The following is a 25827-nucleotide window of genomic DNA, read 5'->3' as shown; positions in this document are numbered from 1 at the left end:
TCAGCTGTATCCACAGACACAGATACCTGCTGATGCTTTCACCGTGCACTCATCATCTGTCAGATAACTGGGGGCAGAGGGCACCGCCACAGCAAGCAGCTACAGCCTCCTGTGTCAGCATCCACCCACCACACAAAGACCCCAAATCTGAGCCTTCTCCTGGACAGTGTTCCTGCAGGGCCTCTGCAGTCTAAAAACAGCAGCAGTGCAGCCAAGCAGGAACCTCCAGGTCTGAAAAAGGGTATTTTTAGGGGTGTGGCCTCTTTGACTGACAGGTGGATGTGACACAGGCGGCTGTAGCTGCTAGCTGTCTGCTAGACCTCACCTCAGCTAACAGGAGTCCCTGAACTGGACCTCTGGACCGTGTTTGTGCTGTTGGAGCATTTGGAGCACTTTTAATGCAATTATCTGACCAATAATATGGCTGCTGTGGCTTCATTGGACTCATGTTGAAGCACAGAGGCTTCAGACTGCAGTGCCACTGATGCTCACGCTGGCAGTCAGTCAGTCTGCTTGAGGAGACCTCCTTGATGGTGACCCTGGCTTCACTCCTTCTCCTTCTGCTCCTCCAATGCTGACCCAGCAGGACTGACCACCCTGCCTCTGAGGTTCCTTTCATGTTCACTTGGCAAATGTTGGGAATCAAGAATCATGAATTCTCCAGCTGTGGAGATGGAAGAGTGTCGGGCTGAGCTCGGCTCTTCTGGCTCTTTATTCCGTATGCTGAGCACTTTCACAGACGTGGCTCCGAGCATAATGAGCTTTCAACCTGTGAAATAATCACCAAGAATTATAAGATGACAGGAAGAAGAAGAACAGATGCATAAAACGGCAGAGCTTCTGTTAGGATTGACAGACAGATGTCACGTACTGATTGGACTGCAACACTGCAATTACTGCAGCTCCAAAATCATGAGCAGAGCATCACATCAGCTCTGTGTGTGCGTGTGCGTGTGCGTGTGTGTGTGTGTGTGTGTGCGTGTGTGTGTGTGTGTGCAAGTATTTTAACATCGTTATTTCAATTATGTGTATGTGTGTGTGGTGGGGAATACACACTGACAGCTCATGAATAATTCTCCCCCTGTGCAGGAAGCGTGTGTTTACCTACCCTTTAGACTGTCTATTGACACACACACACACACACACACACACACACACACACACACACACACACACACACACACAGAGGAATGATAATGCCACAGATAATTAAGAGTGATTTTGAATCACAGAATGGATGAGATCGTCCCACTTTGTGTCCAATTAAAAGTTCCCCGGCCCTCGTTTGCAGAAAATTAATATGAGTCCATATGTCTCCCCCCCAACACACAGACACACACACACACACACACACACACACACACACACACACACACACACACACACAGAGGAAGCTGAGCAGCAGCTCCTGACCCACAGCTGCAGATATTTATCAAACAGCCTAACAAAGGAAGTCAGAGTGGATGCTCCTGAAGATTAACGGGGCTGTTTCACTGCAGTCAATTTCAATTTACTGCCTAATGCATTCACTGACATCCTGTTCACATCGCAGTTTGAATCCCCTCACCTCTTTGAAGCTGGGTTTCTTTGCACAAATGGGTTTATTTGGTTTGTTTGTGCATCTGCGACATGGAAAACTGACTCACAGGTGGCAGGCTGGGAGATTCTCTGTGCAGTCCCTGTGAGATCACCACGTGAATACCATGAGGGTGGAGGGGTGGAGGTCCATCCTCTGCACACATGCTGAGGCCAAAACATGGAGTTTAGTTACTGAACACAAAGCCTGAAAGAACTTCAGCACATTCTGCTGTCTCAGCATTAAATCAAACAAAGCATTTTGATTTTGGAGACAGAAGTGCCCATATTTGGATGAGAGGGTGGAGCCCTGCCATAAATAACAGACTTATAAAACATTCAAAGTTCACTTACTGAGTATAACTGTTAAAGGAGTTTAATAAAGCAGGATGGGCTGAAATAATAAACCAAACCATCAGTTTTCATTGTTATGCAGATGATACTCAGCTTTACCTATCAATGAAGCCAGATGACACACATCAATTAGTTAAACTGCAGGAATGTCTTAAAGACATTAAGGCCTGGATGACCTCTAATTTCCTGCTTCTAAATTCAGATAAAACTGAAATTCTTGTTCTCGGCCCCGCAAATCTTAGAAACATGGTGTCTAACCAGATACTTACTCTGGATGGCATTACTTTGGCCTCCAGTAACACTGTGAGAAATCTTGTCATTTTTGACCAGGATATGTCCTTCAATGCACATATTAAACAAATATGTAGGACCGCTTTTTTGCATTTGTGCAATATTTCTAAAATTAGAAACATCCTTTCTCAGAGTAATGCTGAAAAGGTAATTCATGCATTTATTACTTCTAGGCTGGGCTATTGTAATTCATTATTATCAGGCTGTCCTAAAAGCTTCCTGAAAAGCCTTCAGCTGATCCAAAATGCTGCAGCTAGAGTACTGACAGGGACTAGAAAGAGAGAGCAGATTTCTCCCATATTGGCTTCTCTTCATTGGCTCCCTGTTAAATCTAGAATAGGATTTAAAATCCTTCTCCTCACCTACAAGGTCTTGAATAATCAGGCCCCATCTTATCTCAAAGACCTCATAGTACCATATCACCCCAACAGAGCACTTCGCTCTCAGACTGCTGGCTTACTTGTGGTTCCTAGGATACTTAAGAGTAGAATGGGAGGCAGAGCCTTCAGCTTTCAGGCGCCTCTTCTGTGGAACCAGCTCCCAGCTTGGATTCAGGAGACAGACACCCTCTCTATTTTTAAGATTAGGCTTAAAACTTTCCTTTATGATAAAGCTTATAGTTAGGGCTGGATCAGGTGACCCTGAACCCTCCCTTAGTTATGCTGCTATAGGCCTAGTCTGCTGGGGGGTTCACATAATGCACTGTTTCTCATTCACCTTATTTACTTTGTTTATACTCCACTCTGCATTTAATCATTAATATTTATTAATCTCTGGCTCTCTTCCACAGCATGTCTTTTCTCTCCCCTCAGCCCCCCCTCAGCAGATGGCCCCCCCTCCCTGAGCCTGGTTCTGATGGAGGTTTCTTCCTGTTGGGGAGTTTTTCCTTCCCACTGTCACCGAGTTCTTGCTCATGGGGGGTCGTTCTGGCTGTTGGGTTGTTTCTGTATTATTGTAGGTTTACAGCATAAATCACCTTCAGGTAACGGTTGCTGTGATTTCTTTTGCAATATAAATGAAACTGAATTGAACTAAATTTGTCTTAGTACTGACCTGAGGTCAGTGGCTCCACAGTGCAGTGGATGATGCCTAACAAGCAAAAGCTGTGATCCCAGGAGGACACACAAATCTGAAGGGTTGTAACAGGAAGTGCATCTGGTGCGTGAATAAGGGAGCAGCTGAAAGCAGGTTTTTGTCTAACGACTGACTTCACTAGAAGTCCTTTCACAGTGAAAATAAGCAAAATTCAGCTGATGCACAAACATCCTGTGTGGTGGATTTTTTGCTGTGAGGCTGATTTGAAGTTTCCAGACGCTGCAGAGGTCAGTAAACACACCGCAGAGGGAGAAGGGCTGCGATGGCTGCTGCGATGCTGCAAGAAGCCTGAGACAACTTCCAGCAGTGTGTCTGTCCACACACACAGACACACACACACAGTGACAGGGTGGCAGAGGACCAGTCACTGTGAGCAATCGGAGCAGTGTGGAGAGACAGAGATGCCACATACCTGCCAGGATCCATCACCATCACAGCCGCACACTCGTCCATTCAAATTCCTGTCAACAGGAGCGGAGCGGTCCAGCCTAAACATGCAGCACTTTAATAATGACGTGGGAACTAAAACAGGAGGCCGTGCAGCAGGATCTGATGCTTTTTAGTGGAAAAAAATACACCCAGCTTCCCTAAAGCAGCTCAGGATTAAAAGCAGAGCTGATTCTGTTCATGGGCTTAGGATGAGTGGAGACCCCCCCCCCCCCCCCCCAACCCTCTATTATTGTAATTGTTCAAACACGTCCGTTCCTGAGACTGAAGGGTATTTTTATCTGGCACAGTGTCGAATATCCACACTCTTTACCAAAGTTAAAGTACTTATTCAATATACTTAAACATGTTTATTTCTGCTGGAAAACTTTAACATGGGAGTCTGTGGGGACTGACTCACTGTGGCGCCTCTGCTGGACACCAGAGGAACTGCAGCTTTAAGTCATTTCTGACAGCAGGAAATGACCTGCAGAGCTCAGAAAGCAATAATAAGAAAAATGTCCTGTAAGTTACAGTTGTTGGTCTGTACGCTCATTTTTGAGTCTCCTCCTGAAACTTTAAATGATTTCCAGCATTAACATGAAATTAAAATGTATTCAATCACAGTGATAAATCAGCAGTCTGCAGTTATTAAACTGTAATCATTAAACACATGCACAAACACAGTGGTCCCTAATGATGTGGCAGTTATGGGCACAGACGTGCTCGCTGTATTTCGAGCACACACAGATGAGATGTTGTGCCTCCGCCTGCAGATATTTGCATGTTTCTTTGTCAGAGCGAAGACTCGGCTGACCTCGGGGATGAAGAACTCGCCCTGTTAAAATGCCAGCCCAGAGACTCAGACTGATTTACATGCAGCTCCCCGCGGGGCTGAGCTGACACCGTGCAGCGCTGCAGACAGACAGGTGGAGAGACGGCTGCACCGCACAGTGAATCCCAGCTCCGCTGGCCCCTGCCGCCCCCACCGTCCGCCCCCACCCCAGGCTGCGTGGACGTCTTCCTCCTGTGACTCCTCAGTCTGAATATTTTGTTGAATCTCTGAGTCCTGGTGTGAGCACGGAGGGAAAAAGGAACCTGTTGGAGAGTCTTTCAAAAGCATGTGGAGCAGCAGAAGAGAACAATGGGTTTCTGTGAGCAGAACAAAGCTGCTTTGTGCCTGGAGGACAGGAAAATGATGATGTGCAGCGCAGTGCAAAAGTCACGAAAAAGGCACGTTTGACTGCATAAAGAAAAACCCCTGACCCTCTGCTCAGCCTTTACAGACACACAAACTGACTTTAAATTACTGTGGAGAACCCAACCTTCCTCAGATCTGAATATTTCACACTGATCCCATGGTAAACATGTACAAAACAAGAAGATGGTGCAGAGCAGCAGAAAGTTTCAGGCACAAAAAAAAGACAATGTTTTTTAAAACCTTCAAACTGCTCAGAGGAGCTAACGGAGGAAAAATGGATGTCAACATGTTGGTGCTAATGACTGTTTTCCCTGTGAGAGCTTTAACGCACAGACGTGGGAGGAAAACAAACTGCTGTTTGTCTGCAGGAAGAAGACAAAGATGGAGAGCAGGGAGAGGAAGATGACTGACTCCGATTTAGACACAGAAAGGGGCGGGGCCAAGAGGTGGCCACCAAACACTGTATATAAAGATGGATGTAGGTCACTTCAGGTCAGAAAAATGAAGCCAGTGCAGAGGTGCCTGAAACCTGCATTCTTTCTAATGACCAGCAGGGGGCAACTCCTCCAACCTCTGATTGCATGGAAGTCCATGTAACGATGAGCCTCCTGCTCACCTGGGCCGTCCACCTCTTCATCATCACGTCCAGCTTTAAAGCACCAGCATGGCTGAAGTTTAACTGTTCGGCTTTAGGCTTCAAAAACACAACTTTGCTAACCAATGGCTGACATCACACTGCCATCTTTTATATACAGACTGTGTGTATTACACTTTTTTTCTGTCAGCTGATTCCTGTGTGTGTGTGTGTTTGTTCATTAATATCTGTGATTCATGCTGATCGTTGGCTCAGTGCTGCCGCTCTCTCAGCTCCACACTTCCTGCCTCTGAATGAACAAACATGTTCAGTGTGTGTTTTTGGATATTTGAGCTTCTCAGCTCGTTGATGTTGTTGACACACCGGAATCACGTGACGCCGTGTATGAAGAACACATTCATCATTCAGTGATAACGACAAAGATCTGCCTGCAGAGTGACCTGTGGCACACACCAGCTGAACGAAAACAACTGGAGTTGGTGTGTGAGCGTAAGACGCTGTGTGTGTGTGGGGGGGGGGCTCAGAAGTGAGAGAGACAGAACACACAGGCCCGTCTCTTCCTCTGAGTCCCACGTGCACATGTGTGATACCTTCTGATTCTTTAATAAATTGAATGTCTGACTTTTTTAATTAAAGTGTTTCAGGCGTCTTCCTTCACAATTAAACACGTTAACAAAATTTCTTCTTGTTTATTTGTGTGATTTTCAGATTTTGAATTAAAAATAAAAAGCTGTCATCCCTCAGCTGTCTGGTCCTCTGTTTGCTTTGCAGCTGCGGCACCTTTAGCAGAAACACAGAGGTCCCTCTGGATCTGCTCGGGTTCCTCAGATGTTCTGACCACGGTTTGCAGAGCTGCTCTCACACCAGGAGCCGGTGGCTGTAAGCTCAGCTTTGACTGGTGAGCTGTCTGTATTTCGAAGAAGCAGCAAATTCCCGCTCCTCTAATTTTATTACTGGGCCACAGAGGCAAGTGATGCTGGAGGATTACACACAGGCCAACAGCGCCTCCCTGTGGACACCTGAGGGACTGCAGTGACTGAGTTGGGCCCCACGGTACGAAGCTGAAGTTGGTTTCCGATTGCAGCTTCCGATTCGGGAAATGGCTAAAGGGCCATTCCACTTAATTTTTCGCTACCTTCAGCATCTTTAATCTGCTCTAGTTAAAAATCTACAACACCTACACACTTCAAACCTGGATTAGATTATTCTGCACTAATAGCAGAGTATTTAAAACCAAGTGTGTGATTTGTGAAACCTTTATCTGTTTTGTGAAACTTCAATAAAGGGCGATTTCAGCACCTTTTTTGCATCTGGATCACATTAGAACTGCTCCAGCTCCAAAAATACAACACCTACACGTTTCAAACCTGGATTAGATTATACTAAACTGATAGCAGAATATTTTAAACCATGTGTGTGATTTGTGAAACCTTGATCTGATTTGTGAAACTTCAATAAAGGGCCATTTCAGCACTTTTTTTCCATCTGGACCACACGACAACTGAACTCCTCCTTCTCTGAAATTTGCATTATTTTGCTGTTATTTCCACATTTAACTTTCTGTTTTCTCTAATTTTTTTCATCTTCAGTGTAGCAAGATTTGGTCTTGTGTTCTTTTTATCTCTGATACCAACTGGGATAGTGCTTCCAACAACTTCATGATCTCTTTCTTCTGGTATTAACTTTTTGCTCTTCTTTAACACAGAAAGCACTCCTACATAAGTGCTTCTTTTTCAGTGTCATTTATCTGCTTAAACCCCCAGTTGGTCATGGTAGATGGCTGTTCACACTGACGATGGGAAGGTTGTTCCAGGTTAAAAGAAGTGTTTGCTCTCCGTTGTCGCTACATGCTTGCTTGCTATAAGGGTTTGCTGCAAAGTTAAAGACAAATGCAAATCATTGTCCACTGTGGCTCCATGCTGAACAAAGAGTGAATGTTGCACATCCATGACTGGATGCTATCTGCTGGGTTTCCTCAGATAAAGAAACTGCTTGGAACAAGTGTGAATCATAATCTGAACTTTACTGGCTTGTTTGATTACTACTGTCAATTGAAATGTATGTATTATTAGGTTTAATTGACCTTTTTTTAAGGTAAGGCTTCCTTTAGGTTAGGGGTGGGGTGGGGGGTTCAAATCCAGGGCGACCATCAAATCATTAAACTCAAAGAAAAGCTCTGAAATAAAAGTTGTTTACAAGTTTGAAGTGTGGCATGTTTATGGTTTTAACTAGGACTTGTCATACTAACACACACTTGCCTATTTTGACTTTTCTTTTCATTGTGCTCTAATTATTTAGCCAGTACAATAGAATAATCTAGTCCAGGTTTGAAGTGTGTAGGTGTTGTAGATTTTTAACTAGAGCAGATTAAAGATGCTGAAGGTAGTGAAAAATTAAGTGGAATGGCCCTTTAGCCATTTCCCGAATCGGAAGCTGCAATCGGAAACCAACTTCAGCTTCGTCCCCACGGTCACATTTTTAATCAGTTTCTGGAATGAATTTCTCCGTTTCTCCTGCAGCCGCTCCCACTGTTTACAGGTGCATCAGCGATGGTGGAAAGAGCTGTTTTTAACCATTTTAGGCTTTGATTTGACCAAGAATTTCTACATTAATCACTTTCACATTATGCACAGCTCTTTATCTGTCACACACACTGCAGCACTTGAAGAACCACGACCTGCACCACGCGGTCACTGGCTGCGTGTCTTTCAGTTAAATCAAGTTACAGACGGTTCTTTCATGAATACACATGAATACAAATTTCAATAAACAGGAGAACAGGTCATTCTCCTTCATCTGAGTCACCCTGAAGTCAGACACAGTCAAACTGGCAGCAGCTTTTCTGGAAGTTTCCAGTTTCTGAAACATGGTATTGATCAGTGAATTACTTTGATGGAGGTCTCTGTCCCAATGATATTGATGAAACTCTGTGGGGGGGCAAAAGAAGGTGCTGATAGATTTTGACTTAGCGCCGTCTTAGAGCTGCTTTTGTGGGGGGGTACATTATCTGCAGTGTGGTTAAATACTCACCCTTCAAGAACCAGCTGATTTTTTTGTCCAATAGCTTTACTTTATTTAATGAAGACATGCAAAACTTCACCTTCACCCTGTGAATATCTTCAGAGTTACAGGAAGTCCATGAGGTGGAAATTTTTAATTATTTTTCCAAGGACTCATAACTTCAGCAGACATGCCCACATGAAGGTTTCAGGGCAGAGGAGCAAATTGAACTTCTGTTAAAAACTGCCATGATGTGTGTTTCCTCCCGGGATTGACCCAGCGATCTGTACTTGTGAGGTAAACGTGTAACCCTGTGAACGCGGAGCCTAATTACTGCCTTCAGACTGAATGTGGGTTTGCTCTGTGCTGGCTCTGCTGCAGCAGGTCACTGGGCTCAGAAAGGGTCCAACAGCAAAACTTCCTCAATGCAAATAAACTAAAAACAGAAAGAACACAGCAGCTTTCAAACAATACAAAATACTGAACTAAACAGTGACTAAAAGGAAACACACAGCAGGACATGAACACAAAAACAAGCTGTAATGAAGGTGAGTCCAATTTTCCTTCAGTGCAGGAAAGTGGAAGTCTCCCTCCACGTGTCCCTGTTTGATCAGTTAAAGTTTTAACGTGATGAAGTTTGAGGAGGATGTTTGTTTGTTTGTTTGTTTGTTTTTAAGCAGGTGTAGGTGTGGTTTTATCCATCTTCAGATGCACCTGTCCATTTCAGCTCACCTGGTCTCTTTCTGGAAGCAGACGTCGTCCAGTGTGTCAGCCACACCTCCAGCCGACCCCCTCCCCGTGCAGACTCTCAGGCTCTCTCACATTAAACACTTGTTACCCACATATCCATAACTGTGTTTATATTTAGCTGATATTAAACACAACTGCTCAGGAATGATGACACAGCGGCTTTTATTTCATACAACAGTAGAGGCACCAACAGGAAACATTCAGCGATCATGCAGTTTGTACATCCAGCGCACACTGTTGCAACACAAAGACACAATTCAGAGATATTTAAGGCTGAAGCAAACATGTACACAGAGCACACAGACTCATCATCACTCTGAGCTTCTGCCACGAGAAGGAAAGAGCAGCAAACACCAAGAATCTAAAGGAACCACGAGAACCTCACAGCACCCTCACACGTGTCATCATCCCTCGGCCTGCGGCCGGCCTGACGGGTGGAAATGTGAAGCTCGGGACAGAACGGGACAGGAAGTGTGGTCATGAAGCCCCTATGGAGGCCTAATGAGCACGCGGGCTCTGTGCAGGTCCTTCTGCAGGAGCATCACCTCCACAAACGCTGACCTGATCATACAGTAGCCTCTGACATTAAACTAAAAGCTCTGAGCAGGGTTTAAAGAAAGCATCGTCCTCATCATCATCCTCATGAAGACTCACACACTGAATACGTGGACAGGTTCCTCCCTCTCACTCTGAGCACAGACACAAACTCGAGTCTCTCTGAGTCGAAGCAGGAAGCTTTGAAGTCAAGGCCACAAAGTCACAAGTGTGAGGACGTCACAGCATCACAACACTACACTGTATGAACGCAGAGATCCCACTGAGAATGGAAGCTGTGTGTGTGTGTGTGTGTGTGTGTGTGTGTGTGTGTGTGTGTGTGTGTGCGCGGGGGGGTTAGTGTTTGGCCTCTCGGGGGTAAAACTCGGCCAAGGTGCTCTGAGGGATCCTCTTCAGCATCTCTTTGGGGAAGATCCTCATGAGCTGCCAGCCGATGTCCAGAGTCTCAAACACGCTCCGGTTCTCGTAGGCACCTGAGGATCAAACACAGGTACAGGTAAGCACGCTGACTTTATGGTTTCAGGTGTTTTCAGGGTTTCACGCTTTGATTTTTGCAGCAGTTCAAGTTCCTGAACATCTTTGTTTGCTTGTAAGACTTGGTGTTCATGATGGAGAAAATGCAGACAGCACCAAAGTCTGAGCTCGTGCAGGCTGTGTGACTGCTGGCTTTCCCCTGCATCATTGTAGGATCTTTACAGTATGAAGCACCTTGAGGCGACTTTTTGTTGTAATTTGGTGCTCCGTGTGCTAAATCACCAGATCTCAGCTTATTTACTGTTTTTATGTTCTTTACCATCATCTGATGACATCACCTGTGAGCGCACTCAGAGAGCCCGGCTCCGAGAGAACGCCGATAACCCTCGGCGGAGACGGACACATTTCTCTTCTCTCCCCAACCCGTCCTTTTTCCCCTGCTTTGCTGCTTTAGAGCCTTTTCTTCACACAGCTCCCAACTGGAAATTATAATTATGGATCTGGTCAGCTGGTCTCTCAACACTGTTGTGTGATCAAATTTTCACCATGAGGAGGTTGGGGAAAGGAGAACCCTCTTTCCTCTTGTCCAAGTGACATACCTGGCTGTACTGTCAATTGAGGATGTGGCATATACATATATATATACACATACTCAGACTTAGTATATCTGGAGCTGATTCGGAGGGATTAGATCTTGGAGACGTATCTGTTTCTGCACGGCGAAGGAACGAACCACGAAATTCAGATGATTGGGTTTTTCACCATTGAGAGGTGCCAGAAAGACTGAAGGCTGTCAGCAAATTACAGCCTGTACCAAAACAAGTCGTAGAATCAGGAATTTGGCTCCCTGACGGCCTTGGATGGCCAGTTACCTCATTCTTCTCCTGGAAGATGCTCTACGCCAGGGGTAGGGAACTCCAGGCCTCGAGAGCCGGTGTCCTGCAGGTTTTAGATGTGTCCCTGATCCGACACGCCTGAATCAAATGACTGAATTACCTCCTCAGTATGCAGTCAAGTTCTCCAGAGTCCTGCTAATGACTTCTATATGTGATTCAGGTGTGTTGGCTCAGGAACACATCTAAAACCTGCAGGACACCGGTTCTCGAGGCCTGGAGTTCCCTACCCCTGCTCTACGCCCTCCCCGCTGTCCCCTCTTCTGACCTGTTTGAACTGATATCATTCCACCTCTTATCAAAACTAAGTAAGCCCCACAGTAGCTCGACCCCCCCCCCCCCCCAAACCTCATACTGTGCCCCCCACTGGGCAAAATGTGAGATGATTTTTTTCCTCACCTGTCCTGTTTGCTGTGTTTCCCTCTTAACCAGCAGCGCCGCAGACGCTGATCTCTGATTGATTGTTGTTTTGAATCGCTCTGGAACTTCTTTTCGTTACATGTTTCATGTAATGACAATAAATTTATTCTGATTCTGTGATACCCGTTATCTCTGTCTGGGGTTCTAGGAGTTGTGAAGCTAACTGAAAGCTAACTCAGGCTAAAGGTGAACAAACAGAAACTAAACGCTGAGTCCAACTGCACCTTGGGAGATGAAGTTTTTCTCAAACTTGGTGAGGAACTCCAGGTACAGCAGGTCATCAGCCGTCAGAGCCTCCTCTCCCACCACCGCCTTCATGGCCTGGACGTCCTTCCCTATAGCATAGCACGCATACTGCACACACACACACACACACACACACACACACAGTCAGAATAAGCAGACCAGTATGTGCAACATGAAGCAGGTTTGTACGTACGAGCTGGTTGGAGACGTCAGAGTGGTCTCTGCGGGTCATCCCCTCCCCGATGGCAGACTTCATGAGACGGGAGAGAGACGGCAGCACGTTGATGGGAGGATAGATCTGAACGCAGGAGGAGAGGAAGACAGGTTAGAGAGGACAGATCGGCGTCCACGTGATGGCTCTGATCTCATCAGTGTCCGCAGTGATGACATCACGTGGATGCCGATCTGCTGAATGCTGAATGAATTCATTTCCTATAATCGCAGTCCTCCATATTTGCTGTGCAGCACTGACAGGAAACAGAATGAGCTGCAGAGTTTAATCAAAGCAGAGACAGGTGCTGCAGGCCCACAGGCTGTGCTTTCTTACCTGTCTGTTGTGGAGCTGTCTGTCCACGTAGATCTGTCCCTCGGTGATGTAACCAGTCAGGTCAGGGATGGGATGAGTGATGTCTGAGAGAAACGAGATCAGCTGTAAAAACGAGGCCCTCGCGGTTCCTCTGTGAGCCGTGCGTTCATATGAGTACCGTCATTGGGCATGGTGAGGATGGGGATCTGGGTGATGGAGCCGCTCCGTCCTTCCACTCTGCCGGCTCTCTCGTAGATGGTGGCCAGATCGGTGTACATGTAGCCGGGGAAACCTCGGCGGCCCGGCACCTCCTCTCTGGCTGCAGACACCTGAAAGCGGGGGGGTAAACATATAATCCATTTGCTGCAGTAATTTCAGAACCAGTGCGCTGGGGTAGCGGCTGACCTCTCGGAGAGCCTCTGCGTAGGAGCTCATATCGGTGAGGATGACGAGCACATGCTTCTCACACTGATAGGCCAGGTACTCGGCCGCAGTCAGAGCCAAACGAGGCGTGATGATTCGCTCGATCCTGCAACCAAGAAGGCGAATAACTGCAGGGAAGACTCGCACCTGTTAACATTAAAGCTCTGAAACTCTGGGGGTGACACCTGTCCGAGTAAATGTTCCTACTTCACTGAACTTCACACTTCCTGTCACAAAATCTGCAAATGAAACAGAAATTTCTATTTCTTGAGCTTGTGAAGGTGAATCTCCTGACTGCCCTGGTCCCCACTGTAAGGTTACCTGTCTGCTGTGACAGGTAAAACTCAGCCTCTACTTCTGTTTGAACCTTTTCTTTATGACATGGCGTACGTTGGGTCGTTGGCCAGGTTGAGGAACAAACAGACGTTGTCCATGGAGCCGTTCTCCTCAAAGTCCGACTTAAAGAACCTGGCTGTCTCCATGTTGACCTGAGGGCGGAGAAAAGACAAACCGTCAGTCCCGTTAGCGCACCGGTGACGTGCCGTCAACTCTGAGTGAGCCCTGAAACTCTGCCTGGACAAACCTATCAGTGAATGATGTGCAGTGCTGGGACACAGGGAGCAGCCTGGTGCTCGGTGAGTGCAGACTACAGCAGCCAGCTTCTCACACTAACATATTCATCATGTAAATCATTTCTCTGACATTAGCCCCACTGAGGCGGTGAAGGCAAACTGTAAGCAAGCAACTTTCACAGAGTCACCAAATCCGTCAAAGAAACTGCTGAAAAGTTACGAGTTCCAGAGCAGGAACATCTTCAGGAGAACAGGAACCTCGTGAGGAACTCAGCTCCCCGACCTGCAGTTTGACAGGACGTTCCAGACTGTGCATGAACCTCTTCATCACCTGGCAGCTTTCAAACGTTCTGACTGAAGAAGGAACTGAAAGCAGGTTATTTGACCCTCAGCCTGAGGTTGGCAGTATCAGGATGGAGCTGCTGATGGATGGATGATGAAGTCGAGATGATGCGATCCACATTCAGGCGTACGCTGACACATCGGCTTTGGAAAGGACAGCAGCAGCTTCCTCTTCAGACTCGCTGAGCTCCTCCAAAAGTGTCTGAATCTTTGTGAGAGCTCCTTCAGCCTCTGATGGTCTCCACCTGTCTGTGAACCTGCAGAAGCTCCAGAAGTTCACATGAAGCTGCTACAGCGAGGCGCGAGCTGATCTCCTACTGAGACCTCTGAGATGATGCCCCTCTCAAACCCTCCTCTGTAGGCTGTTGGTGGGGGTCAGGAAGTGGATGATGCTTTCAGAGGACACGATGACCTCAGAGTTGTAATGGTACTGCTGGTGGTCACATAACGCTTTAATGATAATCACCTGAAATATGAGCTCTGAGTTTGGATGCTGAGAGCATGAAGGAGCCGAGGCTTTAACAACATCTCATATTCAGAGTTTTCTGATGTAGAAGAAGTTCTCACCCCCATGGCTGCAAATACGATGGCGAAGTTGTCCTCGCTGTAGTCCATCACGTCCTTGGACTTCTTCACCAAACCGGCCTGCCGACAGATCTGAGCCGCGATCTGAGGAAGAACGAGGATGAGGACGGAGTCTGAGTGAAAGGAGCTGCTGTGTTTCACGAAGCAGTCGGAGGGCGGGTACCTCGTTGTGCGGCAGCCCTGCAGCAGAGAAGATGGGTATCTTCTGCCCTCTGGCGATGCTGTTCATGCCATCGATGGCAGATATGCCGGTCTGGATCATCTCCTCGGGGTAAATACGGCACTGAGGGTTTATCGGCTGTCCTGAGGAGACGCACACGCACACACACACACACACACACACACACACATTTACACGCACACACACACACACACACACACACACACACACACACACACACACACACACACAGACATTTACACACCTGAGAGAGCACGCACACTTCATCACAGCCACTGCAGCAGATATTAATCATCAACCAGTGTTTGCTGCTGTGTTTGATCTTCTCACACAGCGACATCACGTTAACCCCGTGACCCTGACGCAGGTCACAGGGTTCCCATGGTAACACAGCCGTTTAATGTGAAAACGGAGGCTGTGAGTTTGGCGCTCGTTTACAGCAGCCTGCTGCACCAATCAGCTTCAGCGGCGTCCCGCCTGCAGCCACAGCAGATCTGAGTCCCCACCAGTGAACAGCGGAAATGTACCCATGATGTCCAAGAAGTCCTCGGCCAGGACCGCGGGTCCTCTGTCGATGGGTTTACCCGATCCATTGAACACGCGGCCTGCAAGCACACAAACACACCTCACCGAGCGTCCGGGTACCACAGCACACATTAACAGCCGGCGGCGCTCGCCGTCTGACTTTGTGCCATGTGACGTACCCAGCATGTCCTCTGAGACCGGCGTCCGTAAGATGTCTCCTGTGAACTCACAGCTGGTCTTCTTGGCATCGATGCCCGCGGTCCCCTCAAACACCTGCAGAGGGCAGAGCGGAGACAGAAAAGCTTCAGCGTGAACCTTCCAGCAGCACCTACGATGTTTCAGACCGCCAGCGGGCCGGTTAAATACCTGCACCACAGCTTTGGAGCCGGTGACCTCCAGCACCTGCCCGCTCCTCTTGGTTCCATCTGGCAGCGTGAGATGGACGATCTCTGCGTACCGCGGGAACTGTGGACGAGAGAGAAGATCACGAGAGTTACAAAACGTAGTGTTGTAGTACTCGAGATCGGTCTTGGTCTCGAGACCGGGCTCGAGACCGCTTTTTGATGGTCTCGGTCTTGTCATGGACTCGACCGCATTTGGTCTCGGTCTTGTCATGGACTCGACCGCATTTGGTCTCGGTCTTGTCATGGACTCGGACCTTGCGGACTCGGGATTTTATTTCAAGACCAGTCAAGACCACAGCTGTGGAAATATCACTAAATTGTCAGAATACTGTCCAATTTATTTGTTAACATCTTTGCTTTTATTGGATGCAAAACGTACTGATTCAAATCCCACAAATATTGCGCTCCTCTGCCTCTCAAAGGAGCGCACCTCACAGACTCCGCCCCGGCTAGGTCGCTGCTATTATCGCTGCTTACGCCTGTATCATTTCACCGCAGTTTGCAATCTACCACAGAGCACGGACAGTTTCATTCACAGTGTGTACGTTTGATCTCACTATGGTCACGCGTGTGCTGCATAAATCGAAATAACAACCGGCATGAACATGAGGAGAAGTAAGAGGGAAAATGAAGATCAAAGGAAAATTTCAGGCTTCCGATTCAACAAAAAAATCCCAGCATGAAAGGTAAATACCAACCTTCATGTATTTTGATACACAAACTAAAAATTTAATGCAAGTTTTAGGGCTGCAACGATTCTTGGAATAACGCAATTCGATTATTAAAAATCCTCGACACAAATTTGTTGCTTTGATGTTTGGTTTCAGCTCTGCAGCTCAGGTGTCTCCGTGTAAGCGGAGCATTTCCAAAAAAAAACAAAAACGACCCTTTAACACGAGTGGATCGCTGAGATGTTTTTTCACGCCCCTACTTCTCTGTGCTGTGAGTGCGCATGTTTGAATGTGCGCACGTGTTGTGCAGAGGATGTCAGCTGTTATTTTTTTCTTTACGTCAGCTGTAGCCACCAGAACAGATCTATAACCACAGTGTACTGGGGAAAGGGGGGCTGCCATTAGCACTAGCAATCGTTCGGTGCCCCCTCCACCACCATCAGTACAGAGGGGCTCCGTCAAAATGTTTTTATCAACCACCTGATCAGCAACATGAAGAACAGAGAACTTTGTAGCTGCTCCATCCACCCTGTTTGTTTCACACAGAGAAACATCTGCAGTACGGAAGTTAAAATATGCTGATGAATTGTTAAAATGAAAAATTATTTCTTATCCAATTACTTGATTAATTGACGGAGTAATCAATTAAATACTTGATTACTAAAATAATTGATAGTTGCAGCCCTACTTGTATTCAGAAAGCCATAGTCAAACATTAGTTTTCAGCACCAGTAGAGCTATGAGAGGCCTTCAAGAATAAAATACTACAGTTCCCAGCAAGATGATATCACTTCCTATTGTTGCATTAAAAACGTGATAGTTTATGCTCACAATATGGTGGCTGATATTCAAATGTAGGAAATGCTATTAGCAGCCGAGGAATCTGGATTATGTTTTTGTTGTGTATTTTTTTATGTGATTTCTGCAAACACAGTGGAAGGAAACGGCACTCTGGGACACATTAAATGCTTGATGTATAAATGTAACTTTTCTGGATTATATGCAAAAATGATCATTCTATCGATCTGATAAGGCCTGATTTAGAGTTCTGCATTGATCCTTTGTGTATAACTGAAAATCCTCTCTGAAGCAAACCTGACATGCACCTCGAGAAATGTAACTACACGTCCAAAAAAACTGATTACTGCTTTCTGGTTATGTCTTAGGCCCCATCACTCAATTAACAAGTGGGAGCGGCATTTGGTGGTTAGTATTAGCTTACTAATTAGCATTAGCATTAGTGCTGGGGTGAGGAATATTTCTTGCTAGAACCCGGAAGTTACCATGGCCACCACCAATGGTAACGGCAGAGAAGTAAGTAAGTTGTTTCTCCGCCATTAGTACATTGAGCTAGTGGTGGACAGATTGATCCTAATATCGATAATATGGATGCCAACGTTGTATTGGTATTGATCAATATCAGTGTAATGAGATCGATACTTTGGCTTCAGTTTCTCTCCTGTATGCAGTGCTGCGGTTTCATCAAAGATGCGAGCTGACTGTCTAAGTGTCGCTCCTGTCACAGCACAGAGCACTTTGCTCCTCCCCTCCCCACAGTGTTTTGTTATACTGTCATGTGATGCATAACATATTTTATTTGGGAAAAAAAAGGATTTTGCTATGAAACATTTAAATCAAATTTAAATTTAAATTTGTAGAAAATTAGTGAATGAAGGGACATTTTTTATTAAATTTTTTTATTATACTTTCTGAAAAATCTACCTGGAAAAAAGTTTGCATTTGTTCTTGAGTGATGATTTTGTACACTTAATTTATGAAAAAAAATTCCAGACATCAATGTATGGGGAAAATTGTTTTATTCTATTGTTTCAGAACAATAACTTTTATTTTGATAAAGTATTTTCTACTTACATATAAACTTTGCCCAATTCTATCCTGGGTTTTAACTAATTAATGATCCAAAGGAAAAAAATCTCAAACCAGTTAAACTTCATGGAAATTCTTCATAATTATTAAAAAGTATTGGTATCAGTATCGGTGATAATGGCCCTGTGTTTACTTTACATAGGATCGATACCAAATTATGAAGTGTTGCACACAACTACATTGAGCAGCATACACCAGGAGTGATTGACAGTGCTAAGACCCTCCTCCTGGCTCTGACTGGTTGTTTTTGACTGGGAGCGGTTCAGGGAGGAGGTGGAGGAGCTCCATTTTTTTCGCAGATTATCGGTCTCATACTGTCGTGACATGGTGACACTTTTAACAAATATGTAAAAACCAGATTTTTTATAAAAGTTACATCCTGCAGCTTTAATCTGTATAAGATTAAAGGCTTTAGTTCTTACTGTTGATGAGTGTTTGCCATTTTTTCAGTTTTACACATTTAGCTATGTGGTTTTGAAAAAGCACCCATTTTTACAAAGGTTGTTGGTTTAAAAACAACACAACTTTATGTATTGTTTATGAAAGGCAGAGAAAAGTTAAGACTATTGTGATGAACTATGAATAATTGTTTTACATTCTGTGATAAATGATGGAAGTCACCCAGGAGTATTAAATAAAGATGGTTATATTTATTTGAGCTGTGAGTGTTTAATATCAGGATGATTTTATGGGAATGCGGATCTTTCAGATCAATTTGAGAAGTGATTTTGATCATGTTTCACATTTTATTGTGTCATGTAGTGTCAGGCACTGGTCTTGGTCTTGTCTCGGTCTCGCCCCCCCTCGGTCTTGGTCTCGACTGGTCTCGGACCCTAAAAGTCTTGGTCTTGTCTCGGTCTCGATACCCTCTGGTCTTGGTCTTGTCTCGGTCTCGGGTTAGGTGGTCTTGACTACAACACTAACAAAACGTGCCCGGATGATCCTTTACACACCAGGGCAGCTTCACAGCCCCAAACATCTGGCCTCCAAACACCTGCAGGTGAACTAATAAAGGTTTGGATTCTGAAACCAGAATCCTCCTCCACACTTTTAGGCCTCACAGTTACAAACTTCTCCACCAAGTAGCGACCGCGGTCACCAACAGGTCACCTGCAGCCAGCTGGATGCTGACAGCAAAACTGTGCTTCAGCTAAAAGAAAGGAAAGACATGCAGCAGCTGAAACACCTGACTGATGCTTCAGCACCCTCAGCAATTCAAATGCTCCAGAACTGCTGCCAGCCAATCAAATCACATCATGGAGAGAGGTGCTGCTTTTACAGTCAGCATCAAAGTGAAGGAGAGGTGGACGCTGCAGTGAGGTCAGAGGACTCTGTATGAACTCAGCTTGGCCTGTGATTGGTTGCTGTCTCCGTGATGGGACGCTAACATGACTGGAACAATCGTGGTGTCTGCCTGGTTACGCTTACAGCAGCTGTTAGGAAGCTCTGCCTGAGATCCAGCTGTCACTTTAAACACAGGAGAAACAAACCTGCACAAATACACAGCCAAAAGCTCCAAAAGATCATTTTAAGTCATTTTAATTTTAACCCCGTCCTCTGCCAGAACCTCTGAACAGGCGTACGGAGCGCACAGCGTGCACGTAACTCTGAGCACAGCTGCCTGCACTGTGGCTGCATGTGTCTGAGCATCCTTTGTCTTGTACAGGCAGTTCTGTGCAGAGCTTTGTATGTATGAGTTGCAGAGGTGGGAAGTAACGAAGTACAAATACTTCGTTACTGTACTTAAGTAGATTTTTTAGGTATCTGTACTTTACTTGAGTATTTATTTTTCTGAGTACTTTTTACTTTTACTCCCTACATTTTTACACAAGCATCTGTACTTTCTACTTCTTACATTTTCAAAACAAGACTCGTTACTTTTTAACACGTCAGGGAGAAGTTTGCGTTTCCGGTCAGTGCGCCGTCAGTCATCAAGCGATCTGAGCCTAAACGGAGGAATATTAACATATAAGAGACAATCGTACTGGCGTATCCTCCATCACCGGGGCTTATCGGGTACAAAGGGATTAAATACACAAACCCATATAATTAATGTCTCATTTTTAGCGCTATAATCAGGGGTCACAGCGGGCCGGACCGAATCCGTAAGTTATGCTCGCGGGACATAAACAGCTTAGCTAGCGCTACTGAAGAGGAGCGAGCATAAAGGGAGTAACGTGTGGCAGGTAAATGCAACGTTTTTAAATGCTCAACAAATATCAGCAAACACACAAAGTGTGTGCAGTTTGTCACACAGTGTGTCTACTAGCTAAAAGAAGAGCTGCTGTATTTCAGGGAGAGCAAAGAGAGAGAAGTTCACTCAGAGATGGAGAAAGAGGAAGGAGAGGAAGAAGAGAGGTTAGAATTAAAGGTAAGGACTGGAAAACAAACTGAAGTATGCTGACTTTGTGTTATTCAAAGATTGTATGAAAATACTGCAGTTTAGTACATAATAAACGGGTTAGCTTGTTGTACTGTATTTACAGTAAAGCTCTGTGTTGGTGCACTTTGTGTTCATGGTCAGAGTTACAGGTTACATCAGTGCAGCAGAGATGAGTTTGAATCAAAGCTGCTGATGCTGAGATTCATTCACTGAATCCAACATTTCTACAGCCTGTATGCTGTCAGTGTAGGGGATGGAGATCAGCTCAGATAGCTGTGAAATACTGGGTTACATCTTTGTGAGTTCAGTTCATCCACACAGAGCAGTAAACCTCAGAGCAGCAGCAGCAGCAGGTCAGCTGATCACAGCCTGCACACCAACATCATTTACTGCAGCTCACAATAGAAAGCTGTGGTTCTTCTCCCCATGCAGAGCCACTACAGCTTAGGGTTCCTCCACCTTCTGAATCCCACTGTAACCCCTGAGTATCCTCATGTTGGTGTTTAGGTGGAGACACAGTCACCCTCTACTATGGAGGACACAGAGAACAGAGCTGTGTTTAAATTCACTTTCACAGTTTGTGATTCAAGCTGAGTACATTCATTAGAATTAAAATTTAGATTGGAATAACGTTTGTGTTCTCATGTATTATTTTATATTATTACAATAATATATAATAAGGTTCAGTTAGCTTTACACAAAAATAGCAGGTAGAAACGTCCTCCAAAGAGCTACTTTTACTTTCTTACTTTGAGTACATTTCAGAGCCTGTACTTTTTTACTTTTACTTAAGTAAAGAACTTGAACCAGTACTTCGACTTTTACCAAAGTATTTTTTAACACAAGTACTTGTACTTCTACTTAAGTACAGAATGTCAGTACTTTTGCCACCTCTGATGAGTTGTAAGTTGGAGCTTTTGAAGGTGTTTAAACATATCTGTGTGCAGAGGTTTGGATCTTTCGTGGTTGGGATGGAGACTGAATCATCAGCTTTTAACAATAACTTTTCCATATCGGTGTCAGGGTACAGAGATTTAAAAATTCTGGTCCCTGTGTGGGAATTTCTGAGCTCAGCTCATTAAATCTTCTCTGTACGATGGACTTCAATTCTGGCTGCTCCCTTCAGGGGGCACCACAGCAGATCATCTACCTCCACCTCCCAGCATCCTCCTCTGTCGCTCTGACCCTCTGCACGTCCTCCTTCATCCATGAACCTTCTCTGAGGTCTTCATCTGTTCCTCCTGCCTGCAGCTCCATCCACCCTCCCTCCTCTGCACGTCCAAACCATCTCAGCCTCTCTGACTCTGAGCTGTCCCTCTGATGGACTAATTTCTACTGCTATCCATCCTACTCACTCCCAGTGAAGATCTCAGCGTGTCCAGCTCAGCCTCCTGTCTCTGTGTCAGAGCCACCGGCTCCAAACCATCACAGCAGGTCTCACAGCTTCACTCTCACATAAATATCCTGACAGAAAGCTCTGAAAGCAGGATCTGTGGCATGCATGGACATTCCTGGGATCCTGTCTCAGGTCAGCTTGGATTTTGAGTCAGAGATGTGACAGATGCCCCTCCCTGCTTTGGACAGGAGGAGGTTCTTCTTACCTTCACCTGGTCCAGAATCACCAGCGGCCCGTTGACTCCAGACACAGTTTTATAGGCTGAGGAGGCAGAAACACGTCGAGTTAACAGAGGAAAGCAGCGTGGAAAGAAAATAATGAAGCAGCAATAAAACATCTGAGGCTGAGCTGCACTCCTGCAGGTTTCTGCAAGTGAGCCAGCTGAGGCTGCACAGCACCCCCACACCTGCAGCTGGTCTCCGGTATCTCTCAGGTAAGCCCAGAGCCTTCCACCTGCAGGCAGTCAGACCACACCATCAGCACAGCCCTGCATGAAGGGCAGCCCAACAGGAAATAAGGAGTGCTGGACTCTGTAGCAGAAAAATATGTGGGCAATATCTGGAGTTTAACAGGTGCACGCCTCTAAAGGCCTCTGAGCCCTTTAACTCCCACACTGGAACACAGATCATCCTGAAGGAGCGGCTCCTCAGCAGCACACAGATGTTCACCTGTGCAGGAGGAACAGGTGACCCTTAACCCCATTAAAGATGCCTTATTTCCTGCTAAGTGATCACTGTGAGCGGCATCACATTTTTTCTACTCTCAGATCTGCATGACGTCACAGAGAGGGATACCCCTGATATGGTCGGTATGTAATATCGACCATATCTGATCGGCAGCCCTCTGACAGGAGGATCGATCAGAGCGATCAGCCTCCATCCTGTCCTCATCCCCCGGCTCCTGTCTCTGAAGATGACTCAGCCTGCTCAGCTCTAACGGCAGCATCACCTCTATCAGGCAGCCTGACGCGGACTCACTGAGGCGCGGCTGGGAGATGTAATCCCGTTTCACGGCCATCACGTGCTCCCGGGAGGCGGCGGCGGCGGAGGTCGGAGCGGCGGCCGGCGGCCTGTTCCCGCTGACGGCCGAGGACAGCTCGCTCATGGCCCCGTTCACCATCCCTCTGAGCGCCTTCATCGCCATGTTTCCCGCAGCAGCAGCGTCTGAGTCGTGACAGCCGCGGCGCATGCGCAGGAAACACCAGCTGCATCAGAAAAGATGCGAGCTGCGAGCAGGAGGTATGGAAGCTCAGTGATGCCAGAATAACAGAATAATTATTATTATTAGTAGTAGTAATAATAATGTTATTATTATTAATATTATAAATAATATCAATAATAATAATAATAATTATTATTATTATTATAATAATAGTGAGTAAGTAAGTAAATTTTATTTATTTAGTGCTCAATAGAAGGCTATTTTAAAAAGGAAAGTTTTTAACTGCTTTTTAAAAGAATCCACAGAGTCAGTAGAGGTAGACTGTTCCACAGCCTTGGTGCCACTGACTGAAAGGCTCTGCCCCCCCCCCCCCCCCAGTCTTTAGTCGTGTGCGGGGAACAACTAACAAATTCTGAGCCTGCGAACGAAGACAGCGAGAAGCAGTATATTTCATGAGAAGCTGGGAAATATAATCTGGAGCCTGGCCATTTAATGCTCTGTATGTGAAAACGAGAATTTTAAATTGGACCCTAAAATCGATTGGGAGCCAATGTAAGGAACGTAAAATCAGAGTAATGTGAGCTTGCTTGCTATAATTTGTTAATAATCTGGCTGCAGCGTTTTGTATTGCTTGGAGACGTGAAAGAGATGATTTGTCCAAGCCAGTAAACAGGGCATTGCAATAATCTAAACGCGAAGACACAAATACATGAATAATTTTTTCCAGATCAGCCTTGGAGACCATATGTCGTAACTTAGAGATGTTTCCTAAATGAAAGAAGCAGGAACGAGACAGAGCTTTTACATGTGAGTCAAAGCTCAAAGAGGAATCAAATATTACTCCAAGATTATGGATGCTGGACTTAGTGGTGGGACAAAAAGAGGCAAGAGTCTGACTGACTTTTATATATAGCTCAGGAGGAGCTATAATCATAGTCTCAGTCTTATTGGCATTTAAAACAAGGTAATTATTAGAGAGCCACTCACTGATCCGGGTTAAACACTGGACTAGGGTGGACAACCTATCCAGCTGCTGGGGCTTAAAAGACATATACAGCTGAATATCATCAGCATATAAATGGTAAGAAATCACCTTAAAAGACTGAATGATGCCAGCTAAAGGGAGCATATAAAAAGAAAATAATAATGGACCCAGGACTGAACCCTGTGGGACCCCACAATTTAGGGACGCAATGGTGGAAGTGAATTTGCTGGTCCTAACAGAGAATGTCCTATCAGACAAATAATAATAATAATATTATTATTATTATTATCAAAATCTACATTTCTGCCAGTTAAACGCAAATAAAAACACTGTGATTTCCAGTGTTTGACAAAGTTTATAATAATATGATATTTTCATCTAAAATTCCCCAAAATCATCATATTATAATGTATTTAATGTAAATTTATTTTTTTGTCTCTGAATGTAGTAACAGTTCTTCAACTTTCTACCTCTAAATGTGATTCTTCAGTTTAGGCTCTTTAGGGTCACTGGTGCAGCTACAGGCAGTGATAGAATGAGTTTGTTTCAGCAGTGACAGCACACACACACACACACACACACACAGACAGCAGCCTTACTTCTTCACAGAGAGGCGGAGCGTCTGATCACCATCTCCTTGCATCGCTCAGGTGAGACAGCTAACAAACTAACTGTGTGACTGCCTAAAGGTGGCGCTGCAACAAGAAGCTAAAATATTTGTATTTTTTCCTAACGCGTGCAGACCTTCTTCATCGGGGTGTATGGTTTCTCCCTCTTGGAGCCCAAACACTGGGGTCAGCGGACGGTGAAGCTGCTCAGGGTTTGTTTGCATGTGCAGCCTGTAAGAGTTCAGAGACACAGCGTCCACAGTGCTGTGGAATCAAACAGTCTGCATGTGGGTGAAGCTTCACTCCAGGAAGTTTGGAATTCTGCTCAGGAATTACAGCCTCATGGATCTGACTCCTCATGCAGATGTTTGACCACCAGGGGGAGTCTGAACATAAGTGATGAGACCTGATCTGCTGACCTGTTGCTGTCAGCAGATCCTGTGTGCAGAATCAAACCACCGGCCTCATCACTTCCTCTGCTGCCCACCCTGTGTGTCTCTGAGCCTGAACCCGCCGGTGCCCACTGAGCATGTGTGAGCACAGCTTCCTGAAAAAGCTGCTCTCTGGACATCCGACTGAACAAAGGAGGAGGAGACGTGCAGCTGCTGGGACTATTTTAGGTGGCGGATGTATACAGGTCTCTTGGGGCAGCAGGTCAGAGTGTGTGTGTGTGTGTTTCCTTTATGCAGGAGCCGGTCTGTGGTGGCAAAAAGGCCACTAATGAAAATGTACAGTTGTCACAGCTGACTGTGAGCCAGGTGTGTGCTGCTGTGCTGCAAGTGTGTGTCATGGACTCTGAACGTTCACACACACAGAGCTCACTGAGCATCATTTAACAGCTGATTGAGACAGAGGCTGCAGGAGGTTCCACAGAGAAGCAGCAAATGTTTCCTGTTCCCTTATTGTTGAGACATTAATAATTATTAACCAACAGGAGCTGCTTCCTGCAGCAGCCTGGGCCACACAGAACAGACCACTGATGACTTTGTATCTCCAAAATATGTCTGAGTGCTTTGACACAGCGACCCGTCTGATTCACGTGTCCAATAGAAATGAAGCAGGAGAATCTGTCCTTTCAGCTCTGCAGCCTGCAGGGATGATGCGGGGTCAGAGGTCGAATGATGGAGGACTTCTGCTCATTAGCTGGACTGACTGCAGCCTCGGGCTGCCTGACAAACTCTCAGAAGCTGCATGAGACCTCTAGAAGGCAGCCAGCTGACATCATCCCAGAGATGATGCATCACCTCGCCAACGTGTCACATGACATCTTTAAAACAGGCGCTGAGTAATAAGACAGAAGTGA

The 25827-nt window shown here is 45.7% G+C and overlaps 1 protein-coding gene across 3 annotated transcripts; it reads right to left on the bottom strand.

The window, feature by feature from the left end:
• Positions 1–964: 964 nt before the first annotated feature.
• LOC115777054 (V-type proton ATPase subunit B, brain isoform-like) lies at positions 965–22958 on the bottom strand. Of its 3 annotated transcripts, XR_004019576.1 has the most exons (15): positions 22748–22958; positions 21976–22031; positions 15396–15494; positions 15209–15302; positions 15032–15109; positions 14487–14626; positions 14306–14407; positions 13215–13312; positions 12807–12930; positions 12580–12730; positions 12423–12505; positions 12069–12173; positions 11854–11983; positions 10119–10315; positions 965–996 (listed from the first exon to the last, which is right to left on the bottom strand). XR_004019576.1 is itself a non-coding variant. In XM_030724871.1 (14 exons), the coding sequence occupies exons 1-14, from the start codon at positions 22956–22958 to the stop codon at positions 10179–10181; spliced, it is 1608 nt and encodes a 535-aa protein (XP_030580731.1). In that variant the 3' UTR covers positions 9433–10178. The 3 variants fall into 3 exon arrangements, 2 of the variants coding, with proteins under 2 accessions (XP_030580731.1, XP_030580732.1); XM_030724871.1 differs by lacking the exon at positions 965–996 and having other exon boundaries at positions 9433–10315; XM_030724872.1 differs by lacking the exons at positions 965–996; positions 15032–15109 and having other exon boundaries at positions 9433–10315; positions 22748–22950.
• Between the last annotated feature and the right edge of the window lie 2869 nt (positions 22959–25827).

Source organism: Archocentrus centrarchus, unplaced genomic scaffold (assembly GCF_007364275.1).
Source record: "Archocentrus centrarchus isolate MPI-CPG fArcCen1 unplaced genomic scaffold, fArcCen1 scaffold_42_ctg1, whole genome shotgun sequence".
Taxonomy (NCBI): Eukaryota; Metazoa; Chordata; class Actinopteri; order Cichliformes; family Cichlidae; genus Archocentrus; species Archocentrus centrarchus.
Note: the sequence above shows the minus strand (reverse complement) of the source record. Positions and strands in the feature narration are given on the sequence as shown.